We start from the raw sequence: 24,168 nt of genomic DNA, 5'->3' as shown, positions 1-24,168 counted from the left end.
GAGGTTGCAGGTGGTTGCCGGAGGTTGCAGGTAGTGGAAGCAGGTAGGAAGACTGACAAAAACCTCCGGGAACCGCACGGAAACCTTGGGTGGGGCGCAAAGTCTCCAGAGGTTTCCGTTCAGGTTTCCTAAGTGGCACAGGGGTTACACAGCCCAGAAACCCAGGTTCAATCCTAACTATGGGTGCTGTCCGTACGGAGTTTATACATTCTTCCCGTGACCTACGTGGGTTTCCTCTGGGAACTCCGGTTTCCTCCCACACTTCAAACGTCTCCAGGTCTGTAGGTTAATAGGCTTGGTAAAATAGCAAATTGTCCCTAGTTTGTATAGGATAGTGCTAGTGTAAGTGGATGGCTTGTTGGTGCAGACCCAGTGGGCCGAAGGGCCTGTTTCCACGCTGTATCCCTAATCTAAACTAAACTAAACCTCACACTGGGGATAATTTACAGACATGTATTGCAATTTACGCCTCTTTGCAATCCTTGGACATGTTTAGTTGCATTGTCTCCGACGCTGGAACATCATATTATTTTAAGCACAACCTGATGTACTCGTGTACAGATAGATAGACACAAAAAAGCTGGAGTAACTCAGCGGGACAGGCAGCATCTCTGGAGAGCAGGAATGGATGACGTTTTGGGTCGAGACCCTTCTTCAGATGGGTTGAAACATCCGACTCGAAACATCACCCATTCCTTCTCACCAGAGATGCTGCCTGTCCCGTTGAGTTACTCCAGCTTTTTGTGTCTATCTTCGGTTTAAACCAGCATCTGCAGTTCCTTCCTACACGTACACGTGTTCAGTGTGATTTGACTGGGTGACATGCAAAACGACATTTTTTCACTGCACGACAATAATAAATCCATACGCAGTTATTGTTCCATTATCATTTTAACTGTAGAATAAATATTTTGTTGGCTACTTACTTTCACGAGGGATAGTTTGTGACTGTTTCCTCTTTTTTACAAGTAGAACTATCGTTATTACAACCAATAGTCCCAGCACGAGTGGAAGTATAATGTGCCATATCTGTGGGGTGCCGCTATTAAAACAGGATTGAGAAACATTCAATGAGACAAGGAACAATATCTCTAACAGTAAATTGAACCAGAATGAGGAAGGACACAAAGCGCTGGAGTAGCTCAGCAGGTCAGGGCAGCATCCCTGGAGAATGGGAACAGGTGATGTTTCGGGTTGAGACCTTTCTTCAGATCAAAGAAGGGTGTCGACCCGAAACGTGAATCTGAAGAAGTGCTTTGACCTGAAAGGTCACCCATCCATGTTCTCCAGCGATGCTGCCTGACCCGTTGAGTTACTCCAGCACTTTGTATTCTTTTCTGTATTCACCAACTTCTGCAGTTCTTTGTGTTGACAAACTAGAATGTGGGTGAAACTGGAAGCGAGATGCGAGGAACTGCAGATGCTGGTTTAGAATAAGAGACGGGGTGGCATAATGGCGCAGCGCCAGAGACCCGGGTTCGATCCTGACCACGGGCGCTGTCTGTACGGAGTTTTGTACGTTCTCCCCGTGACCCGCGTGGGTTTTCTCCGAGATCTTCGGTTTCCTCCCACACTCCAAAGTCGTGCATAAATATATTGGCTTGGTATAAATGTAACTTGTCCCTGGTATGTTTAGGATACTGTTAGTGTGCGGAAATCGCTGGTCCGTACGGACTCAGTGGGCCGAAGGGCCTGTTTCCGCACTCTATCTCTAAACTAAACATGACGTATTGAACCAATACCAACAACAATCGGTAAATAATGATTAGATTGAGGATGACTGCAGAAATCTTACCTTGCTTTGTTGCTTGGTGCCCCTGGTTTTGTTATCGTTCCTGAGGTGGGTTGTTAAAATCAACATATTATACCAATTCATATCAATTACAACACAACATAACTTAATCTCAAGGAAATGCAGATGCTGCAAATTGCCCTTTAGTCTGTAAGGAGTAGATGCAAAAATTGGGATAACATAAATCTAGTGTGAATGGATGATGGATGGTTGGCATGGACTAGATGGGCCGAAGAGCCTGCTTCCATGTTGCATCTTTCAATTCAATTAATATGTATATTAACAAGAGGATTAGAAAGTCTGTCTAAGAGTAATAAACATAAGTGAAATATTTAGTAATACATTCCACAATCAGAGCTTAGAAAGGAGGTAAAACTCGGGTGAATATCAGGAATATTAGGGAAAGCTTCGAAGATATGTGGTTGGGAGAGATGAGAAGAATTAGAAGGCTGTGGAGGCCAAGTCAATGGATATTTTTAAGGCAGAGATTGAGAGATTCTTGATTAGTGCATGTGTAAGGGGTTATGGGGAGAAGGCAGGAGAATGGGGTTGAGAGGGAAATATAGGTCGGCCATGATTGAATGGCAGGGTCGACTTGATGGGATGAATGGGCTAATTCTACTCCAACAACTTACAAGAATGGAGAGAGATACGTGGAAGGTAATATCAGTAAAGACCGTTTGCATGCTGAATTTCTACATAAATGTTGAATCGTTGTAATTTTATGTTGATTTATACCTTTAAACATCACGGTTTGAACCTGTGAGATCTCAAAGTCGACTGGTGTCCTGGCCCCACACCAATATTCCCCCACATCTCCTTCATCAGTGTGCCTGATCGTGATGGCAAAGTTGTTGACTTTGTTCCCACTGATTGACAATTTGCTGCTGTTGTAGTCGTGAGGCGTCGCTATGATGCTGCAACTATTCACAGAGACGACTTTACACAAGAATTTCCAATATGCTTTAAATTGGGCCTTGTACCGGCAGTGTATCGTGGTGGCATTGCCCATCACGCCCTTGACTGTGGTACGGTTTAGTATCCGTGAATCTGCTGTAATTAAAACAAAATAAGGGTATGAGATGCTGACTGTTGGCTTTTGTAGGGAAGAGCCAAGGATGCACAAACCTTACTTTGGTTTAAAGATACAGTCCACCTAGTCTGCACCAACCAGCGATCCCCGCACATTAACACGTTCCTACACACACTAGGGATGAGTTATAATTTTACTGAAGCCAATTAACCTACAAACTTTGGAGTGTGGGAGGAAACTGGAGCACCCGAGGAAAACCCACGAAGGTCACGGGGAGAACGTACAAACTCCGTACAGACAGCACCCATGGTCAGGGTCGAACCCGGGTCTCTGGGGCTGTAAGGCGGCAACTCTACCGCTATGCCACGGGGTGGCAGGCATCCTCATTAAATCCCGGAGGTTTTTGTCAGTCTCCCTACCTGCAACCTCCTGCAACCACCTGCAACCTCCGGGAACCGCACGGAAACCCTGGGTGGGGCGCAAAGTCTCCAGAGGTTTCCGTTCAGGTTTCCTAAGTGGGACAGGGGCATTACACTCCACTCCCCTCCCCCCTTGCCCCCTTGCCCTCTTGCCCCCTTCCACCCTTCCACCCTAGTTCCATCAGCTCTTCCCCATCTCCCTACTGACAGTCTGAGGAATTGCCCCGAACCGGAGCGGCTGGGCTTGTATAATCTGGAATTTAGAAGGATGAGAGGAAAACGTATTGAAACATATAAGATTGTTAAGGGTTTGGACACGCAAGAGGCAGGAAACATGTTCCCGATGTTGGAGGAGTCCAGAACCAAGGACCACAGTTTAAGAATAAGGGGTAAGCCATTTAGAACGGAGATGAGAAACACTTTTTCACACAGAGTGGTGAGTCTGTGGAATTCTCTGCCTCAGAGGGTAGAGGAGGCCGGTTCTCTGGATTCCTTAAACAGCTAGATAGGGCTCTTGAAGATAGTGGAGTCAAGAGATATGGGTAGAAGGCAGGAACGTGGTACTGATTGGGGATGATCAACCATGATCACATTGAATGGCGGTGCTGGCACAAAGGGCCAAATGGCCTACTCCTCCACCAATTGTCTATTGTCTATTGATCCAAAATGTCACATATTCCATTTCTCCCGAGATGCTGCCCATCCCGCTGAGTTACTCCAGCATTTTGTGTCTATCTTCGGTGTAAACCAGCATCCTTCCTGCACACCTTTGTAAGTTAACTCCGCTAACAATCGGTATACAAAAGGAACTGCAGATGCTGGAATCTACGTATAAAGTGCTGGAGTAACTCAGCAGGACGGGCAGCTCCTCTCCATAACAATCAGTCTGCTCATTATGGCACCGCAGTCCAAGTGTATATTATCTGTGAAGCATATTATCGGTCTTAAAATCTTCGGAAAATCTCTTACCTGTGAAAACATCCAGCATGACAATATCTGAAACATGGATTTTATTTGCCTGAATTGTTCCACACCAGTATGTTCCTGTATCATTCTTCTGAAGTTGACTTGTTACAAAAACAGACCCATTGACTCTTCTCATTGATATCCTTCCACTACTGTCTTCTTTCTCAGTGTGGACTATTACATTGCATACCTCTCGAGAATAGACTTTGCACCAGCTGACAGGTCCTGTTTTCTGAGCGTGTGGACATTCTATGGTCACTGTTTCTCCCTCGCCAGCTCTTATCACCATCAAGGGAAGCTTTGCTAAGGAACCTGTCGGGTGAAATTTAATGCTGGAAATGTTACAGAATTACATCAAAATATTCCCATAACCCCCTCCCCCCCCCGGACATAATCTCATGTTCATAAGTTATAGGAAAACATTTAGACCATTCAGTTCATTGTCTGCCCCAATGGTTGATCTATCTCTCCCTCTCAACACAATAACCCATGACACCCGTACTGCTCACCAAGAATATGAGAATCTCCCCCTTAACAGGTACAGGACAGTAACAGGTGCAAGACAGTAGCGCAGCGGTAGAGGTGCTTCCTTACAGCGCCAGAGACCCGGGTACGTGTGCAGTCTGTACGGAGTTTGCACGTTCTCCCTGTGACCTGCGTGGGTTTTCTCCGGACGCTCCGGTTTCCTCCCACACTCCAAAAACGTGGAGGTTTGTAGGTTAATTGGCTTTGGTAAAAATCGTTCCTAGTGTGTCAGATAGAACTAGTGTGCGGGGATCGTTGGTCAGCATGGACTCGGTGGGTCGAAGGGCCTGTTTCCACACTGTATCTCCAAACTAAACTAAACTTCCTGTTATTCTGAGGCTGTGCACCATGGTCCTAGATTCTTCCACCAGTGGAAACATCCTCTCCACACCCACTCTATCACCAGGCCTTTCACTATTCGTTAGGTTTCAATGTCCCTCTCATCCTGAAATGGGAGGTGGGAGGAAACTCGAGCTCCCGGAAGAAACCCATACGGCGACGGAGACAAACTCCACAAAGACAGCATCCGAGGAAAGATTGTACTGTAAACATCTTCAGTGCTGCATCTTCACTAAAAGCATAGAACAACACAGCACAGGAACAGGCCATTTGGCCCTCAATCGCCATGCTGAACATGATGCCACGACCAACCCATATCTGCCTGCTCATCATCCATATCTTTCCATTCCCTGCATATCCATCTGCCCCTGCCAACGACTCTTAAAAACTGATTGAGATAGCGGGGCATTCTCCCCACCCCCCTCCCCCCCACCATAATCAGTCTGAAGAAGGGTCCCGGCTCAAAATATCACATATCCATGTTCTCTAGAGATGCTGCCTGACCTGCTGAGTTACTCCAGCACTTTGTATCTTTTTCCTCTTACATGCATGTGCCAGTCCGAACGTCTCTTAAATCCTCTGCTAAACCCCGTGCTCTTGCCACAGTTCATTTTAACTCTTGCTAAAATGTAAAGTTAGTTGGTTCCTTTCTCGGCTCCTGGTCCTTTGGCTGAGCAGCAGTGTATCATCACTGATTTAAATAACAAGATCTAATCGTCACGTTAACATATAACTACGCTATGGTTCCATGACCATAAGTTAATGGGGCAGAATTAGGTTGTTCGGCTCATCATGTCTACTCCGCCATTCAATCATGGCTGATCTATCTCTCCCTCCTAACTCCATTCTCCTGCTTTCTCCCATAACCCCTGACACCCGCACTAATCAATAATCTGTTCATCTCAGGTTTAAGTGGAAAAACTTACTTGAAGTCACAGTCCGAAACAGCAGAATATAAAACATCGTGGTCACAGTGAGAGAGAGGTCCATGTTTGCCGATGGAGTGGTCTCCAATTCGTGCTGTCCACGACTGGCTCTTGTTTGATTTCACCACTTGCTCCGTGTGCAAACTTCCTCACGAATGAACAAACGCGTTGCAATGTAACATAGAATAAGGAACTTTGACCCATATCCTGTTTTGCAATCTGTTGCGTGCACATTGTCAACGGCTCCACTTTGGGGGATGGACTGTGGTTGGCAGAGGTTTGGGCAGAAGACAAGCTGAACTGTAGCAGATTCCCAGTGAGGGTATCCACAACTTGCATGGTCATATCCCAATCCTGTCCTCCTTGAAGATCAGTGTTGGGAGATGCACTTTTTAAAAGTAATACTTTGCAATCCAATGTAGAATAAGGAACATTGACTCCTGTTTCACAACTAGCTGGACTTACAGCACCAGAGGCCTGGGTTCAGTTGTGACTATGTTTAAGAGGGAGTTAGATGTGGCCCTTGTGGCCAAAGGGACCAGGTGGTATGGAGAGAAGGCAGGTGCAGAATACTGAGTTGGATGATCAGCCATGATCATATTGAATGGCGGTGCAGGCTCGAAGGGCCGAATGGCCTACTCCTGCAGGTATTTTTGATGTTTCTATGTTTCTATGGGTGCTGCCTGTACGGGGCTTGTACGTTCTCCCCATGACCGCGTGATTTTCTCCGGGTGTTCCGGCTTATCGCCCCATCCAAAGACGTGTGGATTTGTAGGTTATCTGACTTCGCTAAGTTGTAGATTGTCCCTAGTGTGTCGGATAGTCCTAGCGTACGGGGTTGTCTCCAGAGATGCTGTCTGACCCGCTGAGTTACTCCGGCTTTTTGTGTCCACCTTCGGTTTATACCGGCATCTGCAGTTCCTTCCTAAACAGTTGAAATTATTCCTTCATGGTTGGGAAGAGTGCTGAGAAGATTTATCAGGATTTTTGCCAGGACTCGAAGTTCTGAGCTACAAGGAGGATGAGTCTCACCCTGGCCATTCCCTCTTCTCCCCTCTCTCATCAGGCAAGAGGCACAGAAGTTTGAAAACGCACACAAGCAGATTCACGGAGTTTCTTTCTTTCCTTATGTTATCATGAAACTGAACCATCTTATTGCTAACTAGAGAGTGATCCTGACCTACCATCTACCTCATTGGAGACCCTTGCACCATCTTTAATTGGACTTTACTGGACTTTATCTTGCACTGAACCTACAGTATTTCCCTTTATCCTGTACCTGTACTGTGGATGGTTTGATTGTAATCACCTATAGTCCTTTTGCTGACTGGATAGCATGCAACAACAAAAAAAATTCTTGTTCCTTGGTCCATGTGTCAATGATAAACTAAACTAAATTTGTATAAACTAGGACTTTATTCCTTGGAGCACAGAATGCTAAGAGGTGATCTTATAGAGGTGTATATAATCATCAGTAGGTATTGATAGGGTGAGCTTCTCACAGAGAGTGGTGAGTCTGTGGAATTCTCTACCTCAGAGGGCGGTGGAGGCTGGTTGTCTATTTAATTCACAGAGTCTTTTACCCAGAATAAAAGGGGAATCAAAATCCAGAGGACAAGTTTAAATTGAGGGGGGAGGGATTTAATAGGAACCTGAGGGGCAAGCTTTCCACTCAGAATGTGGTGGATATATAGAACAAGCTGCCAAAGGAGTTAGCTAAGGCAGCTACTATTACAACATTTAAAAGACAATTGGATAGGTACATGGATAGGAATGGTTTAGAGGGATATGGATCAAATGCTGCTAAATGGGACTACTCAGGTGGGGCATTTTGGTCAGCATGGACGAGTGAAGGGTCTATTTCCGTGCTATATAACTATGAGTCTATGATTCTAATACATTACCATGATAATCTCTCTGATGCTGCCGAGACGTGCTGCACGATGGTCAAATCCTACGACTAGGAAGATGAGAGTCAATGTGATCTTGACCTCCATGGATGGAGTAGACCAGGTATGAAGGTCCTCATGTATCTCACTGTAGACAGATTTGGAATAACATGAGATATCTTAATATCTTGGGGCACAGTGGTAGAGTTGCTGCCTTACAGCACCAGAGACCCGGGTTCGATCCTAACTCAGATTCAGATTCAGGTACTTGTACAGAGACAACGAAACGAACTACGGGTACTTGTCTGTATGGAGTTTGTACGTTCTCCCCGTGACCTGTGTGGGTTTTCTTCAGGATCTCCAGTTTCTTCCCTCACTCCAAAGACAGGCAGGCGTGTAGGCTAGTGGGCTTGGTATAATTGTAAATTGTCCCTGATGTGTAGGATGGTGTTAGTGTGCGGGGATTGCTGGTCGCCGCAGACTTGGTGGGCCGAAGGGCCTGTTTCAATAGACAATAGACAGTACAGGAGTAGGCCATTCGGCGCTTTGAGCCAGCACCACCATTCAATGTGATCATGGCTGATCATCCCCAATCAGAACCCCGTTCCTGCCAACTCCCCACATCCCCTGACTCCGCTATCTTTAAGAGCCCTATCTAGCTCTCTCTTGAAAGTATCCAAAGAACCGGCCTCCACCCCCACTGTTCCTCTAAACTAAACCAAACTTAGAAATGCCAGTGTCAGCTGAGTGGCCTTTCAGTAATAAAGAGAGTACTGTGCCCTGAATTTCAATGGGATAGTTTGGGTTTGGTTTGCAGTTTTGGGCAATATTTTATTGGTATGAGTAACAATGGTGGTTGTGCAATGAATGCAATCATTTACTGCAAGTCAGCGATGCTGGGAAAGTGTCAAGCATAGTGTGACCAGGAACGCGAGCTCCAATTGCAGAACTTTACATGGCGAGGATTGTAAGCATGATTGACTCAGGGCTAGAGAGTCAAAGGTTACGGGGACCACTCGAGAATGTGAAAACGAGGAATTATAGACCAGTTAGTCTTACACCGGTAGTGGGGAAGATGCTGGAATCGATTATTAAGGATGTTATAGCAGCGCATTTGGAATGCAGTGTCAGGATCGGTCAAAGTCAGCATGGATTTATGAAGGGGAAATCATGCTTGACTAATCTTTTGGAATTTTTTGAGGATGTAACAAGTAGAATGGATAAGGGAGAGCCAGTGGATGTGGAGTATCTAGACTTTCAAAAAGCCTTTGACAAGGTCCCACACAAAAGATTAGTGTGCAAAATTAGAGCACATGGTATTGGGGGTAGGGCATTGACATGGATAGAGAACTGGTTGGCAGACAGGAAGCTAAGGGTAGGAATTAACGGGTTCTTTTCAGAATGGCAGGCAGTGACTAGTGCGGTGCTGCAAGGCTCGGTGCTGGGACCCCACTTATTTACAATATATATTAATGATTTAGACGAGGGAATTAAATGTAACATCACTAAGTTTGCGGATCACACAAAGCTGGGTGGCAGTGAGAGCTGCGAGGAGGATGCAGGGTGACTTGGACAGGTTGAGTTAGTGGGCAGAAGCATGGCAGTTATAGTATAATGTAGATAAATGTGAGGTTAACCACTTTGGTGGCAAGAACAGTAAGGCAGATTATTATCTGAATGGTGTCAGATTAGGAGAAGGGGAGGTGCAACGAGATCTGGGTGTGCTTGTACATCAGTCATTGAAAGTAAGCATGCTGGTACAGCAGGCAGTGAAGAAAGCCAATGGCATGTTTGCCATCATTGTGAGAGGATTTGAGTTTTGGAGCAAGGAAGTTCTACTGCAGTTGGACAGGGCCCTGGTGAGACCACATCTGGAGTATTGTGTCCAGTTTTGGACTCCTAATTTGAGGAAGGACATTATTGCTATTGAGTGAGTGCAGTGTATGTTCGCCAGGTTAATTCCCAGGATGCCGGGACTGACATATGATGAAAGAATGGTTCGACTGTGCTTGTATTCGCTGGAAGTTAGAAGGATGAGAGGTTATCTAGAGGAACATATAAAATTCTTAGAGAATTGGACAGGTGAGATGCAGGAAAAATGTTCTCAATGTTGGGGGGAGTCCAGAACCAGGGGTTATAGTTTAAAAATAAGTGGTAGGCCATTTCGGACGGAGATGAGGGAAATATTTTTCACCCAGGGAGTTGTGAATCTGTGGAATTTTCTGCTACTGAAGGCAATGGAGGCCAATTCACAGGATGGATTCAAGAGAGAGTTAGATTTAGCTCTAAGGTTAAGGGAATCAAGGGATATGGGGGAAAAGATGAAACGGGGTACTGATATCACTGTACATTAATTGGTGCATGTGACAATAAATGTGACCTTGAACTTGATTTTGGGTGATCAGCCTCAAAGGGCCGAATGGCCTACTCCTGCATCTATTGTCTATGTTTCAATGTTTCTATATACTGGTCAGTACAAGTATCACTATACATAGGCACTTGGATACATCTTAGATAAGCATCTCAGATACAGAACATGTGTATAGTACTGGTACACTGAGACAGTGTGCAGAGTTAGCTCCCATACATGCAGGAAAACCACAGTCAGGGCGTTTTGCAGAAGTGCTGCACTGATAGTGAGGCATTTTTTAAATGTTTTGAAAACATGAAAAACTGTTAAATGCAACTAAATGTGTCCGTTCTCCTTCTGTTAGACGAACAAGAGCAATGAGAATTGCCAGCGGAAATGTGTGTGTTGTTTAAATATTTAATGTTGTTTGGATGGTCAGTAATCAATAATTGCATTCAATCAACCCCCCCCTCCCCCTCTCCTCGCCTGTATCCACCCATCACTCGCCACATTTTGTGCTGCCCCCACGTCGCTTCCAGTTTAATAACCAGAAGCTCTTTGATGAGGCAGCACGGTGGCGCAGCGGTAGAGTTGCTGCTTGGAGGACATTGCAATTGAAACAACTTCTCTTTCCACATGCGTTGTGAATCTCGATTGTACACCAATGGTCCTCTGATGCAGCTGACTTTGCTTCAACTATTGATTTATCCCATTTCCCATCTAATATGTAATGCTTTAGTTGAGTTTAGTTTAGAGATACAGTGTGGGAACGGGTCCTTTGGCCCGCTGAGTCCACATCGACCAGCGATCACCAACACACTAGTTCTATCCTACACACTAGGGGCAATTTACAGAAGCCAATTAACCTGCACGTCTTTGGAATGCGGGAGGAAGCCGGAGAAAAACCACGCGATCACAGGGAAAACGTACAAACTCCACACAGACAGCACCCGTGGTCAGGATCGTACCTGGGTCTCCTGCGCCATGAGGCAGCAAATCTACCACTGTGGCACTCTTTGCTTTAGGCTTTAGAGATAGAGGCCCTTCGACCCACTGAGGCTTTTAGATAGTATGGTATGGTACTTTATGTCATGTACCGAGGTGCAGTGAAATTAATTTTTGTAAACATTTAAGAAGATAGGCACAGAGATATGCAGGGGGTGGAGGGATAGTGGACTATGTGCAGGCAGATGAGATCAGTTTAACTTTGCCTCATGGTTGGCATGGACAATGTGGGCCGAAGGGCCTGTTCCCGTGCTGTTCTGTGTTTTTTTTTAAATATTTTATTTATTAGAAGTAATGCACATTACAGTGATATAAGCCAAAAATAACACAATACATTTCCTGTATCACTTCTTGCTTTAAACTTTAAAAAGAAGGAATGGAACGAGAGTTAGATAGGATAGTAAGTGCGTGAAAGAGTGATCAAGAGAGACCCGTAGGAACGTAAAACACGAAAAAGAGATAAAGAGAAGACCAAAGAAAAAGAAAGAGAAAAATAGAGAACAGAAGATATAAGAAAGGAAAATAAGATAAAAGGGAAATACCTACTTCGTAACTTCCCACACCCCTCACCAGGTCCTGAAACCGTTTATTCTCAAAGTTATTGCACCCGATACTTGTAATAAGTCGATAAATGGAGACCAAATCATTTGGAAATGATCTGATTTGCTTGCTAGGAGGAATCTGATAACGTCCAGGTGTAACATTTCGGACACATTTGAAATCCCCATTTTTATCGTTGGTGTGGGAGCGTTTTTCCAGAATTTAAGTATAAGTTTTTTTGCCATTATTAAGCCGTAATTAAGGAAGCTCTTTTGGAACGAAGTCAGCTCAAGGCTGGCTTCCATCGTTCCAAAAATAATCATTTCTGCATTCGGTTTCAGTTTTATATGAAAAAACTTTGAAAAAATGTCAAAGATTTCATTCCAAAATGTTTGGATTTTAATTCAAAAAACAAAGGAATGTGCTATAGTTGGTTGTTTCTTGGGATAGATATTTATCACAGATGGGGGAGACATTTGGAAAAAGTTTACTTATTTTAGTTTTTGAGTAATATAGTCTATGTAAAGTTTTGGTTTAGAATATGTCTTACATTGATCGAGCATCTGTGCACATTTTACAAGTGTTTATCCCACCTCTCTTTCGAAATTTTTATAGCTAGTTCTTGTTCCCAATCTCTTCTAATTCTATCGGATGATGGTATTTCTATGTTTAGGATGATATTATACAAGTATGATATTAAATTAGTTGATTCCCCCTTTATATTCATTGCTTCGTCTAATAAGTCTGGAGACAAATTTTGATATTCTTGTGTATATTTTTTCAAATAGTCATGGATTTCAAAATATTTAAAATATTGGTTACTTCTCAGATTGTATTTAAGTTGTAGTTGTTGGAATGATAAAAAAAAAAAAAAATTCATACATGTCTCCAAACATTTTAATTCCTATTCTTTCCCAGTATGTAAATGATTTATCTATAATAGATGGTTTAAATGACGGATTATTATCTATTGGGGGAAAAAGGTGATAGGTTTCTTTTAATTTTAAGGTTAATTTTATTTGATTCCAAATTCTAATTGTACTATGAATAGCTTGGATTTTTACTGCATTTTTTATTCAATTTTATTGGTGGGAAAGGATTGCTCCTATATTAAAAGGGGAGCAATCCTCTCTCTGGGCAGAGTTGTCCAACAGGTGAATCACATTTTTGCCATTTGCTGCCCAATAATAATACAAAAAATGAGGGAGTGTTAATCCACCAAATTCTTTAGTTCTGTGTTTTACGTCCATTCGCAAAACCACCTTCCACAAAGTCATTAGTAGCTTGGGCTCACCATGTATTCAGAGGACCAGTGTACTTTATTGTATGCTTACAACATCTACCATGTCATCTGTAGATGTTTCATTACAAAACGTTTTAACATATTTACACAATCTCACACTTGCGATTCCTGTTCCTTATACACATATTTGCAAGCCACTGCGCTTGGCGTAAACATTCACAAACTACTGGGAAATTAAAGCAATTGGCTGGAAAGCACGTGGGCCAGTTTCCGTGCTGTATGACTCTATGACTTAGTAACAGAACTGTTTCACTTGGTAAACTGGATGGTGGAAAGTCAACCAGTGAGTTTTAACACCAAGCCGGCAGTTTTGTGTTCAACAGTACATATACATATTTATATGTAAATCACAAATTAATAACAGAGTTCAAATTCCACAACTGTTCTAATTGAGGCAAAAGAAAAATGGTGGAAAATCTCAACATGTTCGGCGGCATTTGTGGAAAGCGGAACGGAGTGATGAATCCCTATAATAATCTGCTACTGGGGGGTTATTGAGGCTGGATCATTAGGGGTATTTAAAGAGGAGTTTGAAGGGGCAGGGAGTCGAGGGCATTGAAGTACTGGCACAGGAGAGGAAATGAGGTTGGAGGCAGATCAGCCATGATTGTGTTGAATGGCGGAATTGGCTTGAAGGGCTGAATGGCCTCTTTCTACTCTTATTTTCCTATGTTGAATACAAACTCTAAGAAACATACAGCACGAACCAGGCCATTTGGCCCAATTTGTCCTTGCCAACCCATCTATGATAGTCCCACCTTCCCGCATTTGGCCCATATCCCTCCAAACCTTTCCTATCCATGTACCTGTCCAAAAGTCTTTTCAATGTTGTTATAGTACCTGCCTCAACTACCTCCTCTAGCAGCTTGTTCCTTACACCCACCACCCACTGAGTGAAAAAGTTGAACCTCGGGTTCCTATTAAATCTTTCCCCTCTCATCTTAAGGTCATCGAACTATCATGTTATCTCTGTTTCTATCTCCACAGGTGCTGCCTGACCAGCCGAGACTTTTTGCATTTTTAATTTTCAACACGGATATTGTGGGCCGAATGGCCTGTTGTACTTTCCTATGTTCTATCTTTATCAGATTCCCAAAATCTCCAGTTATCTTGATGACCATGCACTGGTGAGATCTGAACACAAGTGTCTGGATTAATGGGTAAGCAAAGGCAATTTTACCAGACTGTCCGTTTCCAATGTATTCTTGGTGTTCACCGGTGATTGAATTAATTATTATCAGTGAGAATTGTTGCGTACACAACTTCTGCGGCACCTTGCCTCTTGGCTTGTCCTTGTGTGTTCAGATCCTGAAGGTTCATGTAAGTATTATCCGTGCTAGCTGGAGGACGGGTTGTCACGGTGGTATAAATGACAGGGGTTTCCTTTGGAGTCAAGTGAGAAACATAATTACTTAAAGATAGTGTCAGAAGGTGGACAGAAATGCTGGAGAAACTCAGCGGGTCAGGCAGCATCTATGGAGCGAAGGAATAGGTGACGTTTCGGGTCGAGACCCTTCTTCAGACTGATGCCAGGGGAGTGGTTGGTACAGAGATAAAATGTAGTCGGAGACAGTAAAACTGGTTGGAGAATTTGGAAGGGGAAAGGGATGGAGAGAGAGTGAAAGCAAGGGCTGCTTGAACATTGACGTCACCAACCCGAAACATCACCTATTCCTTCGCTCCATAGATGCTGCCTCACCTGCTGAGTTTCTCCAGCATTTTTTTCTACATTCGATTTTTCCAGCATCTGCCGTTCTATGGAGGGCAATTCACTTAGAAATCCGCCCGTCTTTGGGGTGTGGGAGGAAACTGGAGCATTCAGACAAAACCCAGGTGGTCACACTCTGCAAACCTGCAAACTCCACGCAGACAGCACCCGTGGTCAGAATCGAACCCAGACAAGGCAGTGGAGAAAGGCCAAGGATGGGCACTCGATCATTTAGGTGCCATGTTAGGAGCGGGCAAGTGATCGATATGTCATGTGATGTGGGACCCTGCAGGGATGACTTCCAGTAAGGTTGTTTTATTTCCCTGGGGCTACAACATTTGTGGCATTGCCTTACCTTGAAACTGTCTGCTGGATTTTGCTGACTCATAATTCTCTGTTCATTTGAGCCTGAAAAATATAATGATAATGAATTCTTATATGGACTTCATTGAAGTCAAACACGCAAAGGATAATGTTGCTTTTTAACCATTGATGCCATACTTGGTGAAATTTGATGAAACGTATGGGCCTGTCCCACTTAGGCAACTTTTTAGGCGACTGAGGGAGACTATGCAGTCGCCACATGTTGCCGGGGTTGCCGGGTGTTTGCCGGGGAGTCGCCTTCATGGTCGTGAGGAGTTCTCGCATTCTGGAAACTAGTCGCGGCCTCATTTTGGTCGCCGTGAATTTTTACTCCACGATTTCTAGGGCCACCTCCTTGAGTACTCAGGGATGCAGACCATCAGGCTCTGGGGATTTATCTGCCTTCAGTCCCAACAGTTTACCTAACACCATTTTCTGACTAGTGTGGATTCCCTTCAGTTCCTCCCTCCCACTAGATCCTCGGTCCCCAGTATTTCCGGGAGATTGTTAGTGTCTTCCTTAGTGAAGACAGAACCAAAGTACTCGTTTAACTGTTCTGTCATTCCCTTGTTTCCCATTATAAATCCACCTGCCTCTGACTGTAAGGGACCTACATTATTCTTCACTAATCTTTTCCTTTTTACATACTTAAATAAACTTTTAAGTCAGTTTTTATATTCCCTGCAAGCTTTCTTTCATGCTCTTATCACCCCCCCCCCCCCCCCCCCTTAATTAACCCCTTTGTCCTCCTCTGTTGAGTTCTAAATTTCTCCCAGTCCTCTGGTGTGCCACTTTTTCTGGCCAATGTATATGCGGCTTCCTTGAGTTTAACACTATCCTTGACTTCCCTCGTCAGCTACGTTTGAGCTGTCTTCCCAGTTTTATTTATTCGCCAGACAGGGATGAACAATTTCTGGAGTTCATCCTTGTGGTCTTTAAATCTTTGCCATTGCATCTCCACTGTCAACCCTTTAAGTATAGTTTGCCAGTCTAACCTAGCCTCTTCCCCTCAAACCTTCAAAGTCTCCTTTAATGAATAGTACCCTAGTCTCTGAATTAACCATGTCACCCTCCATCCTAATGCAGGATTCCACTATATTATGGTCACTGTTGCTCAAGGGACCTTGCGCAACAAGATTGCTAAACCTTCCTCATTACACAATACCCAGTCTAATAGACACTGCCCTCTAGTCGGTTCCTCTACATATTAGTATAAAAACCCACCCTGTATACATTCCAGGAAATCCTCCTTCTCAGTGTTGTTACCAATTTGGTTGGCCCAATGCATGAGCAGCACAGGTAAGTGGGACTAGCGTAGGGGAGCACCTTGGGCGCCAGTAAGGACGAGTTGGGCCAAAGGTCCTGTCTCTCTGGTGTAAACCCACGCGCTCACAGGGAGAACGTACAAACTCCATACAGACAGCACCCATAGTCAGGATCGAACCCGTGTTTCAGGTGTTGTAAGGCAGCAACTCTCCCGCTTGGCCACTGTGCCGCCTTGAAATGTCACCTGTCCATGTCCTCCAGAGATGCTGCCTGACCCGCTGAGTTACTCCAGCACTTGGTGTATTTCCCTGCTGTTACACGGTAGGTGAATGGTCTGAGTTTGTGAAAGGCACCTCAGAGAGAAGGGCCAAATCGTTGTTAATCAACAAGAGTGGCCCCTTGATATTTACGTACATTCATCGCTACTTACCAGTTTTCTTTCTCTGCCTCATTTTTACACATAGGATAATGCCAGCGATGAACAGAAGAAAGACAATTGTCAAGGCGATCGATAGAACAACCTTCCATGGAAATGCGTCCCTGCAAAATACAAGGAAAAACAATGACGAGCTCATGGTAATAGGACTGATTCCCTCCCCAGTAACGAACCATGCGTTTCGATCCGGAAAGTAAAAATGTGGATCTAGACTTGAATGCAGTGCAGGTTAAATTCTAGAACATTATGAATAATTCTATTGGTATTTAAGGAACTATAAAGTAGTTTAGAGTTTAGAGATATGACATGGGAGCAGGCCCTTTGGCCCATTGAGACCATGCTGACCATTTAGGGACGGCACGGTGGCGCAGTGCCTCACAGCGCAGGAGCCCCGGGTTCGATCCTGAGTACCAGTGCTGTCTGTACAGAGTTTGTACGTTCTCCCTGTGATCGCAAGTTTTTTCCAGGTTCTCCGGTTTCCTCCCACATTCCAAAGACGTGCGGGTTTGTAGGTTAATTGACTTCTGTAAATTGTCCCTAGTGTGTAGAACAGAACTGGTGTATGGGGTGATCGCTGCTCAGAGCGGACTCGGTGGGCCAAAGGGTCCATTTCCACGCTGTATCTTTAAACTGAACTGAACTGAACTTAACTAATTTGTTCCCAGGTGAGGCTGAGTTGACTCTTCGAGTTACTAACCTGTTTGGAGGTGTTGAACTAGAAGCCTCAGTAGAACTTGCTGCCTTGGTGGTTGGTGTACCTTGAGGCATGGTGGTCAGAGTGGTTGTGGTGGAAGCCTTTGTGCTTATTGTTGTAGAGGTGGTGGTGACCATGTCTGGGCGGCTTGTTTGAGACCCTTGTGGAGATGAAGAAAATGAAGTTTTTGAACATTAAAATGTGTGAAGTCACGTTCTGTGCCACTTTAGTGATGTGTGGGAGATGCCTCAGTCAGGAACGCTCTTGCTCTGTGTGGGGAGATTCCTGGGTTCAAATCCCAATCCAGACATTTGGGCAAAGATCCTTCTGAGGCCACCATAGATGGACCAAGCCTCTTGATCTAGACCGGAGGCTCACCCATTAAGATGCCACCAGTTGGTCACAAGCATTCAGAGACTTCTTTCATGACCTTCAGAGTCCCACAGGCTGTGTTATCTGCCTGCTGCTAGAGTTAGGCACATGTCTTCTACACTGGAGAAGAACTTAAAGTGGGAGCGGGAGGATCCATGGACTATTTTCATTACGCAGACTGAATTGGAAATAATGCAATTTGGTTGGAGGTATCTACCTGAAACATTAACTCTCGTTCTCTCTCCACAGAAGCTGCCCGACCCGTTGAGTATCTCATCTTGTACAGTTTGTGTGGCTCAGTGTAAAGTCTATATCACTCATCTCATGAGGATTCTTAGTTCATTAGTTCATAAGTGATAGGGGCAGATTGAGGCCATTTGGCCCATTGAGTCTATTCCACCTTTCAATCATGGCTGACCTATCTCTCCCTCTCAACCCCATTCTCCTGCCTTCTCCCCATATCGCTTGACACCCGTACTAATGGAGAACCTGTCAATCTCCACCTGAAAATACCCAATGACTTGGCCCTCATTGGAAACATGGTAAAAGCTTTTCCCTGTACCTCAGTACAGACAACAACAATAAACTGAGCTCATGAATCACTAACGTTTGTGAGACACAAGGAATTGCAGGTGCTGGAATCTTGAGCAAAACACATAGTGCTGGAGTAACTCAGCAGGTCAGGCAGCATCCGTGGAAGGAATAAATAGACGATGTTTAAGGTTGGGTCCCTTCTTCAGATGTTGTGTGTGTGGTGGGTGTGACAGTGACGGGCAGGGGGAGAGGGTGAGGGGGCACCAGAAGTTCTGGCTGTTCCCCTGCTCCAGTGAGGGGCGGCAGAGGTTCTGGACCCGGAGCGATCGTCTTTAGGGAAATGAGCCGCCAGCAGCAGAACCGCCGGTCCCCATTGATGAGCCCCCCCCCACACACACACACTCACACACACACACACACTGCTCATGTGCTCCCCCCTCCTTCACCCCGACCCCTGGGGATGTGGCACCGAGTCACCGTCAGGACCGAGGCCGGGAATTCCCAGGCTGGAATGTTCACATCTGGGAGAGTGAGGAGAGATCGTCAACGTACCTTCAGAAACCGTCAATGAGATGGAGGTCTTTTCATTGCTTGAAAATATTCCCTTTCCAATCACACACCAGTAGTATCCTTCATCACTCTTCTTCAGGTTGCCGATGGTGACTGAAACTATCCGTTTTGTTTCGTTATCAGTCATCGATGTTCTCCCTTGTTGTGAGTCATCAGTAGAAACCACGGTATCAGATAGTGTGTAATAATAACCTTTACTCCATAGCTTCTTGTTGTCAGTGTATTCCTGACCATACCGACATTCCACAGTGACCGACTGCCCCAACTCTCCCCTCACCTCCTTGGGTCCAGTTATTCCCCTTGACCCTGTGGACACATTAATGATGAACGATCACTCACACTGCAGCAACACAAGCTGAGGTTTAACAATAAAAAACATGTCATTTGCGCTGTTCAGACAGGTTCATGGTTTCGCATAGATCATGTGTAGCAAGGAACTGCAGGTGCTGGTTTACACCAAAGATAGACACAAAGTGCTGGAGTAACCCGGCGGATCAGGCAGAATCTCTGGAGAAAATGGATAGGTGTCTTTTTCGGGTCGGGACCATTCTTGATCTCCCGGTTGCCAACCCTGTCCATGTCCCTTCCCATTCCCACACTGACCTTTCTGTCCTGGGCATCCTCCATTGCCAGAGTGAGGCCACATGCAAATTGGAGGAACCGCACCTCATATTGGGCTCAGGTAGTTTCCAACCCAACGGTTTGAACGTTGGTTCTCTAATTTTAAGTATCTTCTACTAACCTGCCCCCTCCCCCATTGACTCCTATCTCCACCCGGGTTTCCCACCACCTGCCCCAGTGAGGGGGCGGCAGAGGTTCTGGTCCCGGAGCGATCGTCTTCGTGGAAATGAGCCGTCAGCAACAGAACCGCCGGTAGATGGGACCTTCCGTGGGGCTGGTGTCTGACAGTCCCCCCCCCCCCCCCCCCCCATACTGCTCCAGCGACAGTGAGCTCTTGGTGTGGCCCCACGGGCCGGGACCCCAGTAAGTGAGTTATCCACCCAACCCCCTTACCGCGACCCCCCCCCCCGGGGATGTGGCACCGAGTCACCATCAGGACCGAGGCCGGGAATTCACAGGCTGGAATTTTCACATCTGGGAGAGTGAGGAGAGATCGTCAACTTACCTTCAGAAACCGTCAATGAGATGGAGGTCGATTCAATGAGTGAATCGTTTCCCTTTACTATCACACACCAGTAGAGTCCTTCATCACTCTTCTTCAGCTTGTCGATGGTGACTAAAACTATCTGTTGTTCTTTGTCATCAGTCATCGATGTTCTCCCTCGTCGTTGGTCATCAGTAGAAAACACAGTATAAGAATTCCGGTAAGAATCACCTTTACTCCACAGCTTCTTGTTGTCAGTGTATTCCTGACCATACTGACATTCCACAGTGACCGACTGCCCCAACTGTCCCCTCACCTCCTCGGGTCCAGTTATTCCCCTTGACCCTGTGGACACATTAATGATGAAAGATCACTCACACTGCAGTAACACAAGCTGAGGTTTAACAATAAAAAACATGTCATTTGCGCTGTTCAGACAGGTTCATGGTTTCGCATAGATCATGTGTAGCAAGGAACTGCAGGTGCTGGTTTACACCAAAGATAGACACAAAGTGCTGGAGTAACTCGGCGGATCAGGCAGAATCTCTGGAGAAAATGGATAGGTGTCCTTTTCGGGTCGGGACCATTCTTGATCTCCCGGTTGCCAACCCTGTCCATGTCCCTTCCCATTCCCACACTGACCTTTCTGTCCTGGGCCTCCTCCATTGCCAGAGTGAGGCCACATGCAAATTGGAGGAACCGCACCTCATATTGGGCTCAGGTAGTTTACAACCCAACGGTTTGAACGTTGGTTCTCTAATTTTAAGTATCTTCTACTAACCTGCCCCCTCCCCCATTGACACCTATCTCCACCCGGGTTTCCCGCCACCTGCCCCAGTGAGGGGGCGGCAGAGGTTCTGGTCCCGGAGCGATCGTCTTCGTGGAAATGAGCCGTCAGCAACAGAACCGCCGGTAGATGGGACCTTCCGTGGGGCTGGTGTCTGACAGCCCCCCCCCCCCCCCCCCCCATACTGCTCCAGCGACAGTGAGCTCTTGGTGTGGCCCCACGGGCCGGGACCCCAGTAAGTGAGTTATCCACCCAACCCCCTTACCGCGACCCCCCGGGGATGTGGCACCGAGTCACCGTCAGGACCGAGGCCGGGAATTCACAGGCTGGAATTTTCACATCTGGGAGAGTGAGGAGAGATCGTCAACTTACCTTCAGAAACCGTCAATGAGATGGAGGCCGATACAATGGGTGAATCGTTTCCCTTTACAATCACACACCAGTAGAGTCCTTCATCACTCTTCTCCAGCTTGTCGATGGTGACTGAAACTATCCGTTGTTCTTTGAAATCAGTCATCGATGTTCTCCCTCGTTGTGGGTCATCAGTAGAAACCACGGTAGAAGATGGAAAGAAATAATCACCTTTACTCCATAGCTTGTCGTTGTCTTTGTATTTCCGACCATACTGACATTCCACAGTGACCGACTGCCCCAACTCTCCCCTCACCTCCTCGGGTTCAGTTATTCCCCTTGACCCTGTGGGCACATTAATGATGAAAGATCACTCACACTGCAGTAACACAAGCTGTGGTTTAACAATAAAAAACATGTCATTTGTGCTGTTCAGGCAGGTTCATGGTTTCGCATAGATCATGTGTAGCAAGGAACTGCAGGTGCTGGTTTACACCAAAGATAGACACAAAGTGCTGGAGTAACTCAGCGGGACAGGCAGCATCTCTGGAGAAACCGAAGGGTGATGTTTCCTCACCCATTTCCTTCTCTCCAGAGATGCTGCCCGTCCCGCTGAGTTACTCCAGCATTTTGTGTCTCTCTTCTTCTGCATAGATCCTGTTGCACTTTAATGGTTTTCCCGCTGGTGATAATTCCCATTTCACCGGGATTTTTCCCCAAGTTCCAGTGAAAGCAGAACTGAGTTCCTTCTTGAACACTTTGTCTACTCCACTGCGATATCTATCTTCCAGCATCTGCAGTTCCTTCTTGAACACTGCTTCTGAATCTACCTGGCGCCCAGATCCTCCTTCCCTGTGGGCGTGGCTTGACATGAGTGGTGGTCATGTGACAGGAAGCCAACCTGTCACTCACTCTGACCCACCCTGTGTTCAATCTCACTACAACCCACTTCCCCATTGAACTAGTAGAAACAAGGAACTGCAGATGCTGGTTAATGTACAAAAGGACACAAAGTGCCGGAGTAACACAACAGGACAGGAACTATCTCTGGAGAAAGAGGAACTCTCTGGGTGAAAAGATATTTCTTCATCTGAGTCCTCAATGGCCTACCCGTTATTGAGGTCACAACCTTAAACTGGACAGGAACTATCTCTGGAGAAAGTGGATAGGTGACGATTCATAGAAACATATAAACATAGAAAATAGGCGCAGGAGGAGACGATTCGGCCCTTCGAGCCGGCACTGCCCAGTTCTGCTTGCTCCCGTAATCCCATGATTCCATTAGCCCTAAGAGCTAAATCTAATTCTCTCTTGAATACATCCAGTGAATTGGCCTCCACTGCCCTCTGTGGCAGAGAATTCTACAGATTCACAACTCTCTGGGTGAAAAGGTTTCTACCCCATCTTAACTTAGTTGTGTGTGTTAGTTGTCTGTGCGTCATGTGTGTGTGTGTGGGAGGGAGGGAGGGAAGTAGAGAAAGACGCGATGGAGCGAATGAGAGAAAGGAAAAGAGCGGAAGGAGGGAGGGAAGGAGAGAAGGGAGGGAGAGGGATGCTGGGGTCCGGGCAGACGGGTGTGAGCTGAGGCCGATGTTTGTATACGATGCCCCAACCCCCGGCCCAGCCCTCCGTGTATTGTTCACCGCCTCTCCCCGGGGAGAGAGAGGGGTGGAGCCCGAGCTGTGTGCGTGAAGCACGGCGACTGGAGGGGCAGGAGCGCTGCCGTGAGCGAACGACCCACCTCCCCCTCTCCCCCTTCTCCATTCCCCCTCACACCCCCCTCCCCGTCTACCCCCTTCTTCCCCCTCCACCCCTCTACTCTCTCTTCACCCGGGGTAGATCTACCTGAGCCGAGAGTAGATTACACTGGCGCGGGGCCCCCTTACTCGCGGGGCCCATTTGGGAGTGAGGGAGATGTGGTGTGATGGATGATAGGGGTCCTTAATAATGGAGATGGCTCTGCTGATGTTACGCTTCTGATAGATCTCCAACAGGAAAGGGAGTGGAGCACCAATGATAGAAACATAGAAACATAGAAATTAGGTGCAGGAGTAGGCCATTCGGCCCTTCGAGCCTGCACCGCCATTCAATATGATCATGGCTGATCATCCAACTCAGTATCCCGTACCTGCCTTCTCTCCATACCCCCTGATCCCCTTAGCCACAAGGGCCACATCTAACTCCCTCTTAAATATAGCCAATGAAGTGGCCTCAACTACCCTCTGTGGCAGAGAGTTCCAGAGATTCACCACTCTCTGCGTGAAAAAAAGTTCTTCTCATCTCGGTTTTAAAGGATTTCCCCTTTATCCTTAAGCTGTGACCCCTTGTCCTGGACTTCCCTAACATCGGGAACAATCTTCCTGCATCTAGCCTGTCCAACCCCTTAAGAATTTTGTAAGTTTCTATAAGATCCCCTCTCAATCTTCTAAATTCTAGAGAGTATAAAACCAAGTCTATCCAGTCTTTCTTCATAAGACAGTCCTGACATCCCAGGAATCAGTCTGGTGAACCGTCTCTGCACTCCCTCTATGGCAATAATGTCCTTCCTCAGATTTGGAGACCAAAACTGTACGCAATACTCCAGGTGTGGGTCTCACCAAGACCCTGTACAACTGCAGTAGAACCTCTCTGCTCCTATACTCAAATCCTTTTGCAATGAAAGCTAACATACCATTCGCTTTCTTTACTGCCTGCTGCACCTGCATGCCTACCTTCAATGACTGGTGTACCATGACACCCAGGTCTCGCTGCATCTCCCCCTTTCCCAATCGGCCACCATTTAGATAATAGTCTGCTTTCCTGTTTTTGCCACCAAAATGGATAACCTCACATTTATCCACATTATACTGCATCTGCCAAACATTTGCCCACTCACCCAGCCTATCCAAGTCACCC

General features: G+C 46.0%; 2 protein-coding genes and 1 long non-coding RNA gene across 4 annotated transcripts in view; 1 reads left to right on the top strand and 2 right to left on the bottom strand.

Moving 5' to 3' along the window:
• Positions 1-571: 571 nt before the first annotated feature.
• On the bottom strand, positions 572-8,132 carry LOC129708894 (uncharacterized). Its single transcript, XM_055654944.1, has 5 exons — positions 6,001-8,132; positions 4,214-4,522; positions 2,531-2,845; positions 1,796-1,835; positions 572-1,042 (listed from the first exon to the last, which is right to left on the bottom strand). The coding sequence occupies exons 1-5, from the start codon at positions 6,062-6,064 to the stop codon at positions 919-921; spliced, it is 852 nt and encodes a 283-aa protein (XP_055510919.1). The 5' UTR covers positions 6,065-8,132; the 3' UTR covers positions 572-918.
• A 3,266-nt stretch (positions 8,133-11,398) lies between these two features.
• Positions 11,399-24,168, bottom strand: part of LOC129708892 (polymeric immunoglobulin receptor-like) — a 52,804-nt gene continuing 40,034 nt past the window's right edge. For both annotated transcript variants that reach the window (XM_055654941.1, XM_055654942.1), the window contains 7 exons: positions 21,295-21,618; positions 20,157-20,480; positions 19,013-19,336; positions 17,558-17,714; positions 16,855-16,964; positions 15,151-15,203; positions 11,399-14,470 (listed from right to left, as the gene is read on the bottom strand). In XM_055654941.1, the coding sequence (XP_055510916.1) occupies positions 14,315-14,470; positions 15,151-15,203; positions 16,855-16,964; positions 17,558-17,714; positions 19,013-19,336; positions 20,157-20,480; positions 21,295-21,618 (1,448 nt within the window). In that variant the 3' untranslated portion in view covers positions 11,399-14,314. The remainder of the gene's footprint in view (positions 14,471-15,150; positions 15,204-16,854; positions 16,965-17,557; positions 17,715-19,012; positions 19,337-20,156; positions 20,481-21,294; positions 21,619-24,168) is intronic.
• LOC129708893 (uncharacterized) lies at positions 14,195-18,512 on the top strand. Its single transcript, XR_008725428.1, has 3 exons — positions 14,195-14,247; positions 16,889-17,000; positions 18,176-18,512. It is a non-coding gene; the product is annotated as an uncharacterized LOC129708893 (long non-coding RNA).

Source organism: Leucoraja erinacea, chromosome 24 (genome assembly GCF_028641065.1).
Source record: "Leucoraja erinacea ecotype New England chromosome 24, Leri_hhj_1, whole genome shotgun sequence".
Classification (NCBI taxonomy): Eukaryota; Metazoa; Chordata; class Chondrichthyes; order Rajiformes; family Rajidae; genus Leucoraja; species Leucoraja erinaceus.
This window is presented reverse-complemented; position numbering and strand designations above follow the sequence as displayed.